Source organism: Thermobia domestica, chromosome 3 (genome assembly GCF_964235325.1).
Source record: "Thermobia domestica chromosome 3, izTheDome1.hap1.1, whole genome shotgun sequence".
In the NCBI taxonomy this organism is placed as follows: Eukaryota; Metazoa; Arthropoda; class Insecta; order Zygentoma; family Lepismatidae; genus Thermobia; species Thermobia domestica.
Genome location: NC_137456.1, coordinates 202,995,106 through 203,009,422, shown reverse-complemented (window position 1 = coordinate 203,009,422; position 14,317 = coordinate 202,995,106). Strand labels below are relative to the sequence as shown.

At 34.6% G+C, this 14,317-nt stretch overlaps 1 protein-coding gene across 1 annotated transcript in view; it reads right to left on the bottom strand.

The window, feature by feature from the left end:
• The window catches only part of Ubr1 (Ubr1 ubiquitin ligase), a 360,686-nt gene that overhangs the window by 324,005 nt on the left and 22,364 nt on the right, over positions 1 to 14,317 (bottom strand). Inside the window, exon 2 of the mRNA XM_081752092.1 lies at positions 6,814 to 7,131. Coding sequence (XP_081608218.1) covers positions 6,814 to 7,113 — 300 coding nt within the window. The 5' untranslated portion in view covers positions 7,114 to 7,131. The remainder of the gene's footprint in view (positions 1 to 6,813; positions 7,132 to 14,317) is intronic.

Genomic DNA, 14,317 nt, shown 5'->3' with positions numbered 1-14,317 from the left:
TTTGTTCGATTCCCGATCGGAGAGCATTACCAAAACTGAACGCATTACGGTAGTTCGGATTTCCAATTAAATTGCAGGTCCACTCCTCATATAGCTGTTGTGCAAAAAAAAAAAAAAAAAAAAAAAGGACGATAAACTTGAACAAACAACAGAGAAACGACCTTAGCTAATAAATAAGATTTGTTTTCATCTTCTTCTGATTAAATGCGTTAATCTAAATAAATTAAAATTCGTTCCATAATATTGTTTTGTTTCATTTTCTTTCCACTTCTCTCGTTTTGGGCAGGGAGTTAATTCATTGAAATTCTGGATATTGGCACTTCAGCAGCAACATAAGCTGTACTATACTTTCTTACGTATACATTTTTTATATATCTATACAAGGTTCTTTCTTATTTTTATGATCTAGTATAATATCTATCTATCTATCTATCTATCTATATATATATATCGGGTGTTCTAAAAATGGCGCCCACGGACCACACAGCGAGAGCACTATTCTACAGGTAAAAATAAAGCGAAAATGTTATATGACGAAATACCCTCCGTGACCTCCTTCAGCCGCTACAGAGAACTAAAAATTTACAATATGACAACATTGCAGATTAACTTAACAACATTAGCAGTTTCTCTACGTATTCTTCACGTAGCTACATCCATTATCGCCAGATGGAGTTCTAGCTGACAGGCGCAGAGTAAATGGAAATTATATTATGTATTTCAAATAGTAATATTGAGGATAACTGGGGTTAGTAACGAACATGCTGATTGATTTGTCGTGTATTCCAGCGTTTCTCATTGACTAATCCTTTCTCAATTGCAGAATAGTTTGTCATTGCTCGTACTTTTCTTTACTTTGTTAGACAGTCATACTAACGCCATCTCTTAGCACTGGTAGCGTTATATTACGGTCTAAGAAAAGTCGCAACTAGAGTAATTTATATCTATGGGTATGTGCATGTTACACAACTTATGCAGCGGATTGATACAAAAGAAAGTATCGTGTTACTAACTTGTTTAACTTGATAACAATAAAATGCATTTGTAGATACTTGTAGTAGTAAAATAATTGTCATGTTAAGTATAATTGCAAAAATTGAAGAAAAAGTGCAACTGAAAAAAACATTTTTTTATTATTTCTACATTAGTATTATGAAAATAATACCTTCTCTGAGACAGAAGCAAAAAATGCTAATTCTCAGGAATATTTCGATGAGAATCGGAGTTTTTTTTTAAATCACTAGGTATCCTTTTGTAATTAATTGTTCAAGACCGGGTATGGATACCACTTGGACTTATAGGAGGTCCCTTTATGAATAATTCTGGAAATTGGTCCTCCTAAAAATGCAATTTTAGGTATTTTTAATGAACAGAGTTTTTCGTGTTTTTCTCAATTTTTTCACAGTGGAAAATATGTATTATTGAATGAGACTATGGCGGTGTAACTAGGAATTTTCTAAGATTCTAACCCCCAACCTTAGTTTCCCCTACGCTATTAACACCTGCGGTTTGTGATACGAGATGTCTGAAAAATTATAGTTCAATTTGTCATTTAAAGAAATCTCCACTTCATATAGAAAAAAAAATACAGTGAAAATGATATTTGCTGTCGTTTCATCATCAGGATCACAATTCCAGATTTTTCCATCCCTGCTTAAATCTCATCCCAAATTTTATCCCTTTTATCTACCCTATGAAAATGTCGGGCCCTACTATCATTTGGAGTGGTCAGAACACAAGGGATTCAAGTTCAATTATAAAAGCTTTGAGGAAACGTTTGTATACATAGAAGAATGAGTACTGATTTCTACAATATACGAGTTACTTACAATAATTGGATGTTAACCTTTCAAGCACTGAAAAGAGCTTCATGTAAAAATGTTAAGTATAAAATATCATCAAAATATCCAAAAGTGGATTTGAATCCATTGTGCATTGAGTGCCTCATTTAGGAATTAAGGCGAAGATTAGAATTTAGTTTTCTTTTTTTCTCAGGTAGTGCAGCTGAAGAGGCCTGCAAGAGAAAACACTCCAAATATTCTAAACTGAAAGAAGAGCATCTTTTCGTTGCTTTTGCAACTGAAACTATGGGGGTTTTCAGCAAAGAAGCTCACAAATTTTTGAAAGAACTGGGTTCCAATTTGATTATTAAATCAGGCGACGCCAGAAGCCAACAATTTTTAGTACAACACATTAGCCTAGCTATACAAAGAGGCAATGCGATTAGTATCTTAAGCTCCTTCCCTTCACACAAGTTAGAAGAAATCTTTTATCTTAATAAAACATAAATTTTCCCTTATAAATTTTCAAAAATAATTCATTTTAGCGGCTCATTCTTGAAAAATATTCGATGTATAGAACACCCATTATTTAACGGATTCATAAGATCATAATGCATAAATAGCTTATATTTTTCATATCTGTAATTTCTTGCTCTGTATCTTCATAATATCATTGTGGCATTGGGGTTTTATATTTCCTATCTAAATGTACTAAAAGTCTTTCACCTGTACTCTAAAACTCTTTCTGTGATAGAATTAATTTTCATGTTATTTCGTAAGCTTTGCCATTTTGTAAATCATATAATTTAACAGGTAAAAAATATAGGTAAAAAATGACTATATATTTAAAAAAAATGTTTCAAATGCTGCTAACCGTTAAACAAATAAATGTCCGAAACATTAAAAAAAAATTCTGTTATTACATAAAATATGTTTAAATTATCTTCCAAAAATATTACTTAATCTTTGCTGAGCTGACTGAGAACAAAATATTATTATGTTTGCCAAAGTCAATAAAACACAAAAGACCTAAAGATAGTCGTATGGATTTTATAGAATATACTGTAACATGTGATTTTACAGTTGGCTCGATAGCCGAGCGTGCTAAGGCACTTTTCTTTAACACTTATTTTGTAAATATGAGAGATTAATTTTGCCTGGTTCAAATCCCACTGTGTTCTACATTTTATTTTTTCCTTCTACGATCTAATTGTCTTGTTAATGTATTCATTTCAAATATCTATATCATATCATTATGTCTTTTTTAGAAAGAATACTAAAAATTCATATATAGGCCTATATTTTGAGATCTCATTAGTTTGCGGTAAGCCATTATGAAAACATCACATCTATGCATTGAACCAGACTTTATTATTTGTATTTATAAAGTCTTCTGATCGGAGTCATTCTCTTTTCTAAACAATTGTTTATTTCCGATTCATTACAAAACAATAAAATTACACTAATTTAGCTAGAATATAGGTATTTTTGTAGAAACTACTTGGGTTAACTTTGTAAATATTTGCTCTTCTGTTCGCAAGTGAACAGTATTTATTTTGTACCGACGCTAACAGATGGTGCTAGTATCAACGTTATCGTTTTTAACTGCCATCTGGAAAGAGTCGATGTAGCTATTTGATGGAAGATTAACTGTATGATCAGAAAAGTATACAATTATACCATCAGAAAAGTGTATAATTATATATATATTTTGCTTTATTTTGACCTATAGAATAGTGCTCTGTGGTCCGTGGGTGTCATTTTTAGAACACCCGACATATATATATATATATATATATATATATATATATATATATATATATATATATATATATATATATATAAAAGTTGGAATCCTAAATCAAAATTCGTATAGAATCAAATCAAAAGATGTTATCCTAGGCTATTGTTTCGACATACGTGCTTCAAACGTACTTTTTTACAAATACGATTGTTACAATTATGGTATAATCTATACTTAACCCGTTAAGTTCGTATGGTGGGTATGCCCGTCTTATCCTCTTGTTATTTGCAGTGAGTATAAAGGATATGACAGTCCGCGATATTCTATTGACTGTAAATCATTACTAAGAAGGACGACATAGTGTGATAGTCACCGTTGTGTAAGTTAGAAATTTTCTGAGCAGATGAATGGATTCGTTCTTATAGAGTGGAATAACAGGCTTCTCCCCTAAAAAACCGTAACATACCGCCAAATGTAAACCGTAACCGTAACATTCGAATTAATATATTACTTCTGGGGAGCATGAGTACTAGAACCTAATATTACTTGTCACGACAAACGTACAAAGGTATATCAGTTCCAACAAAACCAAGATCTGTTGATAGATCAATATGAATAAAGTTTCTTTATTATTATTATTATTATTATTATTATTATTATTATTATTATTATTATTATTATTATTCACGGTTAACTATTTCGAATGACGAAACTGTTAATAAACTTATAAAACAGCTGTATCGTTCATTGGTTTCAAGTATTTTCAAACTCCATATACTGTGATATTTTCAAAACATTTCAACGTTCGTCTACCCACAGGTGCATATATAACATTTAGTTCATTGTTCGAAATGTTCAATTGTTTAAAAATAAATTTCTCTTTTTAATCGATTTTTTCACTGCACATGAGACAGAAAATATCACGAGTGAGAAAATATTTAACTTCCTATGGATTGACTCGTCATTTATTTTCTTTGATCAGTGTACACACATTAATGCACTAGAATATGTGTATACAACAACTTACTTGGCTATATAGTTTAGGCAAAGATTACGAAGAGGGAGTGATTACACAACACTCAATATCAGAACTTCTTTATCCTCAGCCATCTGCCACTGAAACTTCGAGTGGTAACTAGCGTACTTTAGTTTCAGTTGGTTGGAACCGCTGGATAGAATTGATAACTTTGATCAACTGTCCGAAGACATGCACGCTCCTGCCGAGCCGGGCAAAATACTGGGGCTTGTATACAAGCCCCTGAGCTAAAAGGACCTCGGTAGAGAATTGTTGAAGAACATTCAAGGTATCATAATTAGTTGGTATGATAGTTTTAGTTGTTTTGTTACATTGAACATCAATGGAGTTAAACAAATTGTTGGAGAATTTCCGTAATACGTTATCCGCATTAATCATTTCACGTGATTAATAATACCAATAGGGGAATTTAATAAAAGGAAACGTTTCTAACCACACCATTCACATTTTGCGACTACTAGAGAACCAATTGTCCAATTTAAACAATTTTAAGTCGTTTTTTATATACCCTTTAATTTAAGGTGTTATACGACACACATTCCTATTTAAGATTTTGTGTGCGGGTGGTGAGGGAGTGGAAAGAAGCTTCCGCGCATCACCAATAGCACAAAAACACTTTTCCAAACACTCCTTCCGTGGCGAAGCGTACTATAAGGCTTTGAGGCCAGACCTACTTTGTTTTCTACCGTATATTTCTTCATCTTTGATTTCTTATAAAATAAAGTCAATACTTCAAAATTTTGGTTTTTCTGGTAAAATATAGTAGCTTGGAAACACTTGGAGACTCTTCCGTCTGAGCCTCACCAGCTCGCTAGATAGGCTTGCGGGCTGTGCTGCTCAGGGAACGAAGCTATTATCGCTGGCGATTGCACGCATTCTTGAGAACGTGCGAAGGTCCGCCTCTGGGAGTTTAGTTTTAGCGTTGAAAACATCTTTCAATGCTAATATGTTATTAAATAATTTCTTTAAGATAGAGTAAAAAGTTTCTGTGTAGAATTATGTATTTCTATTAGTGGTAACTTGGTTAATTTAGTTATGAACTCTGAGAAATTATTCAGAGGTTTTTTTTTTTTTTTAACATGAGGCCTGGTCCATAATAGATTGTAGAATATAAGTCTGATACATTAAACATATGTATAAACTTACCAAACGCTACCGTACAGGATAAAATAATTATATTTGTGTGCAATTTTAGTTAAGTTTTCCATTTCATGGAATCAGTGGGGTATTTACGATTTTGTTTCTGGAGGCTTTGCTTGTTTTGGAAGGCTCTTTGGTAATTTTATTCCTGGAAATGTGAAAATTATGCAATATATAAAACAATAAAAAATTGCGATAAAAGTTCGGTGAGTACTTAAGTCCTAAAGCTACCCCCTTAAATATGCCACTGCATAGAATTCAATACTAAATATATTGCGTTGATTCAAATGAAGTTCGCCCGGGTTCGATTCCCGGCGGGAGCTCATGTGGTTCGGATTCCACGTTAATCAGTAGGTCCACGTCTCATATAGCCTCGCTGCTGAAAGGGACGCTAAACTAAAATCAACTCAACTCAAATGAAGTTCCTTCTAAGCATTAACATTTCTAGTGAAGTCATTATCACGTGATGTATTAATTAAATACAGTATTGTATTTACTTTAAAGTAACAAACGCTTATCCAAGAAATTTGACGGCTAACATTATGCATGTACCTTCATTTCCTTTCCATCCATTTTCAAATATGCAGAAAATGAAAATAGTATGTGAGGAGGAAATTCCCCTCACCCCCCTGCAAATCCCAGACAGAAGAAAATATGAACTGCACTTCAAAAAAATCTGTAGTGGAGCTAAATGGGAATATTCGTTTATCGGGCCTAATCTAGTTGTGGGATTACCTTTCGCCACTGATTCCTATAAGTTTCCTGCAAACAATATTCACATCATTTGTGGTTTAGCGGTAAATAAACTCGTTACTGAGAAAGCAAGGTATGTATACATTTTGTGTCATTACTAGAGAATCAGCCATCCGATTTCACCCAGTTACAAATTCTCGTATTCTTGGTTTATAGCTAGAATACTACGAGACTCTTTCCCCATTTTCAATGCTTCATTACAATGCTTGTATGGTCATCAACTAATTTTCTTGCCTCCAAACTTCTAATTATAAATTTTGAGTTTCAATAAATACATTATTTCATTATAATTTATGGAATGAATATTTACAAATAAAGGATTCAGTTACACATACAAACTAAACTTTAAGAATAATTACCTTCAGTACTTCCTGAGGATTTCCATTGCAAATAAATCTCTCCAACGGCTCGTACAAATGTTTTTGGGCAAGATCCTCGTCAAAATTTAAATCAAGACAATTCCCGTTGGGTTCAGGATTGTATATTTTCGGTACCCAGATACGCCAGTGTTCCTTAAAATGAGTACAGGATAATAAACCCTTTTCAAATTTTTCCATCCAGATGTCCACACACGGCTTACCAGGATCTGGGAAAACAGGGAGAACATGATCCATTTCCAGGTCACTTAGTGGACTTGTATCACTGTCAATATCAGCCATAACTATAGGACTGGTTTTCTGTAAAGAGAAAGGTTATACTTAAAACACGGATTATTCAATTACTGCAATAATTTTAGAACACACAAATTAATAAATAAACACATGTCTGAAAGTTTTTTTTTTTTTTTTTTTTTTTTTTTTTTTTTTTTTTAAATATCGCTGAAAAGAATTCTGTGAGAAGAAATTCAAAGAATGAACAACGTGTAATAGAATCGAGATTCGAATTTGGGTTTCCGGATTATTATGAAAAAGTGCTAATCATTACTACGCAGTTTACTCTCTGATCAACTACACATATTCACGCTTTGAGATCAGTGCGCAGTCTTCCAAATCATATAACAAAGACCATACCAATTCCTGTTCGATATACGTAACTCTGTGTATATACTCACGAATACATATGACAGTTGAACAATGAGGAATGGAGGAACCAACCTGCTTTGTTCTACACCTTTATAGCTCCAAATAAACTAGTAATCGACACCAGAGATACGCTCACTTTGCTGGTAAGATAACCATTACGGTATGTAGTGCGTAGCGACCAGGACGCGAACTGGGTACATATTTAAAAACTGTTTCCATGTCCATTCCTCCGTTCGCCCGTCCGTCGTTCGTATGTCCTGTCTAACATACCACTGACGAGTGGGATTTACACAGAAAACAAATAAATAGGGTTATATTCCACCGATTTGTAAAGTTCACTTATGAAAAGCTGAGCCCCCACCACCGGTCCACCGGTTATCCTTGGACCACCAGCATAACAGACTACCGCCTAACACTGCAACTGTTGGAGCACAGGCATAGAAATTTCATCCCATTTCTCTCTATAGGCTTTCCAGAGGTTAGTGAAGGCACAAAGACGGCACGCAGAAACATATTGAGCTGACGTCATATCTTTACACAGGAATGTTGGGAAAATGAACAAATTCCAGTTTAGTATTACACTTTATAATAAAATTGAGATGATCTGACGGTATAACTGGTCGATTTGATCAAGTGGATCTGAACCCAGGTCTTGTTGGTTCTGTGCAAATGAAGAGAGTCCTTTTAATAGTTTAGGGTCATAATGAATTCTTGGAAAAGGACTGTATTAACTTCGCATTTTTGTCCATCTTACGTACCTTTCTTCCTCTACTCGTAACCGTATTTGACGACAATCATGACTCACTGGAAAAAACTTTATCGGCACGCCTCTTGCAAAAGGTATCAACGGCACATTACTGGCCAAATGTTACAATGATTCGTGGGATAAATGTAGGCCTCATTTAATGTGGTAAGTGTCCTCCACTTTGATCCACTAAGTGTCTTTTGACAGTTTGCCATATATTCACGAACGTGGCGCGGAAGAAGGTTCCGAAACTGGCTCTTATGTACGCACTGCAGGTCAAGACAGCGACGAATAACGTAGCTGACATGGACTGCGCCAGATGTATTCTCTGAGTCATGTCATATCGGTATGATAGATCAGGGTGTCTACTAAAATTCCAAAATGAAATTTCGTGGCTTTTTCTTTCCCAAACCATAAAATTTAGTAACATTCTCAAGAGCAAATTTGGGTGCGAATCAGGGTTTGAAAAAACCGGGTATTTTTGAAAAACCCAACCCATCTGGGCCCATGTGGTTTTTTTCGGGTTTAATTGGGTTTTTTCGAAGTATTTCAATCTCTTTGGGGTAAAAATGTTAAAATATGATTTACATTTCATGAGTGTCATTGTCACAACTTGCAACAACTTTCTATTCACTGCTGTTTTGAAAAAATTGCCGCCATTTTGAAATTTTATATTGGATCATCGAAAAAATCTATACATCAAATTTAGAATGTCTTGTGCTTCTACCCTCAAAATATCAACTTAAAAAGTCCAAAAATTGCACCTTGTAGCATGGATAATCGCTATTTTGAAAAATGGACGCCAATTTGAAATGTTATGCCGCCAAAATATATACAGCTAATTTAGTCTCTCGTGCTTCTACTTTGAAAATTTCAACTTGAAAGACCTAAAATTGCGCTTTGTAGCAGCGGCGCAAATTTGTCTTCAACATTGGGGAGACGGGTAAGACGGTATATATGCGATGTACAAAATATTTATGAAGGCGAAAAACAATGCTGAGGAGGATTACCCATGTCGGTCCCGGCGTCCTCTACAGGGGACATAAAATATGACGACATTATTATTGCTTTATAACTTTAAAATCCGACCGGCAACATTGAAAACTGTTCACAAGGGATGATCCAAATATGATAATTCCCTGTAAACAATTCCCAATGTTGCCAGTCTGATTTTAAAGTTGTAAAGCAATAATAATATCGTCATATTTTATGTCCCCTGTGTGGGACTCCGGGACAACATGGGTAGGGGAGCAGAGTTGTCTTCAACATTGGGAGGCGGTCAGATTTGAGGCATATTCTGGGAGGTATGAATTTCATTTCACTTTCCTTTGTGACAGTTGGACACAAATCATCACATTTCTTCCTAAAAGACACATTTCCAATCGGATTATTGAGGGGGACAGTTCCAAGATTGTAGGGGATATGTCCCCATCATCCCCCCGGGATTTTCGCCAGTGGATATCAGCTATTTTTTGTTTTAAAAAAAGCGCGCCATTTTGTAATTTTACGTTGGTATGCTGCCAAAATCTAAACAGAAAATTTAGAGTGTGTCTAGTTTGTATCCTGAAAATTTAAAAGACCGAACGTTGAACACTGTGTGGTAAAGGCAGACATACTAACAAATGTAGATCGAGTCATCCTAGGAGCCTCAGTGACGTTCGCCAAATATGAATACCAAATAGCTATATTAATTTAAAACAAAGACATAATTCATCAAAATGTCTTAAATACGCGTAAAATAAATGGTCTTTCGATGCTTTGTGCATTCAATTACGGGAATTACCCGAGCACTTGTTGCAAGACCGTTCTTTTCCGAAAATTAATTTAAAACAATTAACAAAGATAGGCCTATAATTCATATTTTATAAAATAAATGTTTCAAAATGTCTAAACTCAAATGAAATATCCTCCAGCGTAAAATAAATAAATTTATTGTTGAAGTATTCACTTTCGATGCTTTGTGGATTCAATTGCGGGAATTTCCCGAACACTTCTTTCACGACGGGTTTTCCCTGAAAATGCAGCTTGCTTTACTGTACATCGAAACTTCCATTAATACTGAAGTTTGAATGCAGTACTTGAAATAGTAAGCGTTACGTAGTCTTCGGAGCTCCGAGCATTAAGCTTCTTAATTTTGACAAGAATTTGTACGTTATTGGTGGTGTTGATTCTACAGAATGCTTATTTGAAGGCTAGCAACAAATGACTGAATTTAACTGTTGTTGGAAAAGCAAATTTTAATGAATACTTTTGTTACCACCAAAGGTAAGAAATAATATTAATAGTTTTACTAATGTATTTACATATTTACTGTTAGTACCGACACCTATGACCTTAAACCCGTCAACGTATGAGGAATAACGTCCCTCGGCGGCGCCGAGTCAGGAAACACACTATTCACGGAAAGTATTTTCTAAAATATACAATCGCTTACTTTACTTCAAATAGGCTATAAGCATAATCCACACATTAATTTGTTCTACAATTATCTCAAGCTAAGTTGTGGTTTATTTATTTATTTATTTATTTATTCAGTGCATTTAGAGCTTTATACAGGTCTTATGTTGAATATTGTTGTCTATTTTAACATGAAAGCATATAATTCGCCCAAAGAAAGTTTAAAATCTGATAAAAATAACTTTCAATGTGATCACCTTAATTGTACCAATAATACAATAACAAAAAAGTCAAAAACCCAGGTGTGTTTTAAGATGGGTTTTTTCAGGGCTGGGCCCACTTCGGCAAACCCTGGTGCGAATAGGGCCGAATTTTCATGCATTGGATACATGCACGCTCTGCTTACGATTTGGTAGCGTCTAAAGCCCGACCATAGACATTTTTGGTGGTAAATTTTGACGTTTTATAGAAAAAAAAAATCCAGTCTACACTTATATTTGTAGATAGAAAAAATCGTGACCCAAAACCTAAATTTCGTGACATTTTCTTGACTTTCATGACCATTTTCTGATTTCATGACTTTCGTGACCGATAGACACCCTGTAGATTTTCCAGGCCTGCCAATCGACGAATTCCACAAAGCATCTCTCGTGGCACTTCTACTTGTAACTTCAAATGAGTTTTTCAGTCGGCAAATGCTCCTGCCCACTTATGTCTGCTGGACACGGTATCTTTAGCTGTGGTCACTCCGATTGATAAACTATTTTCCCGCTCTGTTTCAATACTCAATTGTACGGAAAATGTGCGTGGAAGAGAGTTATGATATACTCCTCCCAACAAATGTTCACTTTCAGTGGTATTTCACTAGCAGAAACACGAGACTCCGGACATTACATGTTGAGATACCACTGACAATGATGCTGGTTTTATTGCTCTTGTGGAACTCATAGGTAACAAGAGTGTTGTCAAATCAAATCGAATAAAACCCGATCAGCCTCTGCAGTTTTCGGAGTTTTCCCAAACGTGTTTTTCTACTTTTCCTTCCAATATTGTGTTTTAGAAGCAGTCAATAACAACTCAAATCTTAAAATGACTCTGCCATTGTGTTTGCTACAAACGATATTTATATGTTAAAAGAACACTTTCCTCGAAGTAGTGCTTGTCTTTCGTGCAAAGACTCCCTTTTTCGATCCCAGGCCATGCAACTGAATAACACAGTGTCTATGAAAGCGATACACACATGGGCGGCGATTAGGGGGGGCAAAGGGGGGCAGTTGCCCCCCCCCCCACTTTTTTGAAATGACCCATCAATGTATATAATTTCATTTGGAAATATAAAGTTTTTGTATGTATTAATGGTTCATAGAATAAAAATGGTGCCATAAAATATTTGCCGTTTCGTGAGTACGTATTGGTTGTCTTCCCGTACAGTGAAGAAAGCTACATGAATTGCGTTTTAATTGCCACGAAAAATGGCCCAAAAATTAACCTATTGGAGTGCCACAATTCGAGTGTACTTTTATTTCTTCTTACAAGGGCTCGATATGTTAGTCAGTTGCTTTAGAACTAAATGAGGTAACATTTCGCAAAAAAAGAAGTTCTCCACAAGCAGTGTTTCTTTCAGAAACAATGTTCCGGGGCGCACACTTAGTATTCCGGGGGGAGCACTGCTGGTACTATTCTATTTATTATTATATTATAGACGTCTTATTTTGGTCTCGTTCGGGGGGTGGGATACTCTCAGAACTTCGGGGGGCAGTGCCTCCCAAAAGCATGTCTGGAAGAAACACGTTCACAATTATTCTTTAATTGCACAAAAATCGACAGTTCCTAAAATGTCTTTTCTTCTTTCTAATGGTTAGGAATATTTTGATTTGATTTTTTTGAGTTTAACATCCCGTTCAACAGTGAGGCTATATGAGACGTGGACCTACTGATTAACGTGGAATACAAACCACATGAGCTCCCGCCAGGAATCGAACCCGGGTCTCCCACGTCAAAGGCGCGGCATTGTTTTGCAGTGTAATATATGAATTTAGGGGTATACATACTGTATACAATTTTGTATATACAATTAAATTTAGTGAATTCAACATAATTCTAGGTTTTAGGTAGGGATGCGCACGAGAAGAGTTGAGACAGAATTTTCCTGACAAAATTTGAGTCGAGACACAGCTCTTCCAATAGAGAAGAATACATTTTTCGAGTCGAGACATCACTTTTACAGCACATTTTCGAGACAAGACAGCCTCAAATCTTGTCTCGTGGGCATCCCTAGTTTTAGGATTATTTTGCATAACTGGAGTGTGGAGTGATTCTAAGTATTGTTGAGTTTTGATGTATTCCAAGAAAGTGAAAACTGTACCTAATGGCAACCAACATTTTTCGGGAGGCTGCAAAAGTATTTCTTTAAATGTCGCAGCATATGCTTGTAGTATTTACTGTTTTTCTAAGAGTAATAACATGTAATAACATGCATGGAATTAAAAATATAAGTTGTTCATTAATTCCCAGTTTCAATATAACTTTTGCGAAACAAGCCTCATTTTTCATTACTGTTCGATTAATATTATCCTTTCTGTTTGTTTTGCGAATTTATCAAATAAGCCCCTAATCTGACCACACAATTTTCCAGACAGAATTTTAAGATGTTCATGAGCAAGGAATCAAATCTCTTCTTACATCTTCGTTGTTTAAGAGTACAAAGGGCTAGTATCTACTTGCGTTGCTCTTCTCAATTTACTTAGTAAAATATGAAACACGATATTTGGTATTTTAACTTGAAAATACAGTATCCTAATATTTATACAACCTTTCGTCAAACAAAATGTTAGAAGCAACCAAAAAACTAACATTGATATACAAATATTGAGATCATGTCTTGCCCCCCCCACTTTTGACGTCCAACCGCCGCCACTGGATACACAGACACATATACAAGTGATACATACATAAGTAACGAATTAGATCTATTTTTAGGAAGTTCATTTAGAGAAAGATTATGAATTATGTTCAAACAGTGCTTTTCTCCTCAACTTGTTGCTTAAACTAAATTTTCACTCCTTTTTTGTTCCAGGTCTCCTTTCTTGCAAAATCATGTTTCATTGCCCACAATGTATTCGGTTCGTTCCATTTTACTGGGCTGAAATTTCGTGTTGTACTATTAAAAGTGCATACAAACCCATATACAGTCATTCTTCGCAACATATTCAAGGAATTTATGTGTCGATAACAAATAATTAGCGGTCATTATTTCCTGTCTATTTCATGTATGTTACTTGCAATTTTATTCTGAAGTAATAACTAATAACGATTAGCATATTTTTATGCTCAAAATGCTATAAATTTCTTTGTAAGAGGCTTTATTTATGAAAGTCATCAGCATGAGAATTCCCTAAGCAAGAATATCATATAGAGAAAAATCGTTAAGTATGGGTGCTCATAAGTGATATGAAAAAGAAATATGCAATCATTTTAAAACACTCTTAAGCAACCATATAAATTATGTAAATTAGTTTTCATTACGTTAAGTTTTAGATGCTTTCACATGAATAATTCATACATATTATTAGAATAAATTTTAATTACAATGTACATCGAAGACGCTATCAAAAGTATTTATTATTCGTTTGCAAATATAAAGGTAGATCTTATTTTAAGTTATTAAAAATATAACAAAATCTTGCAAACATCTTTGTT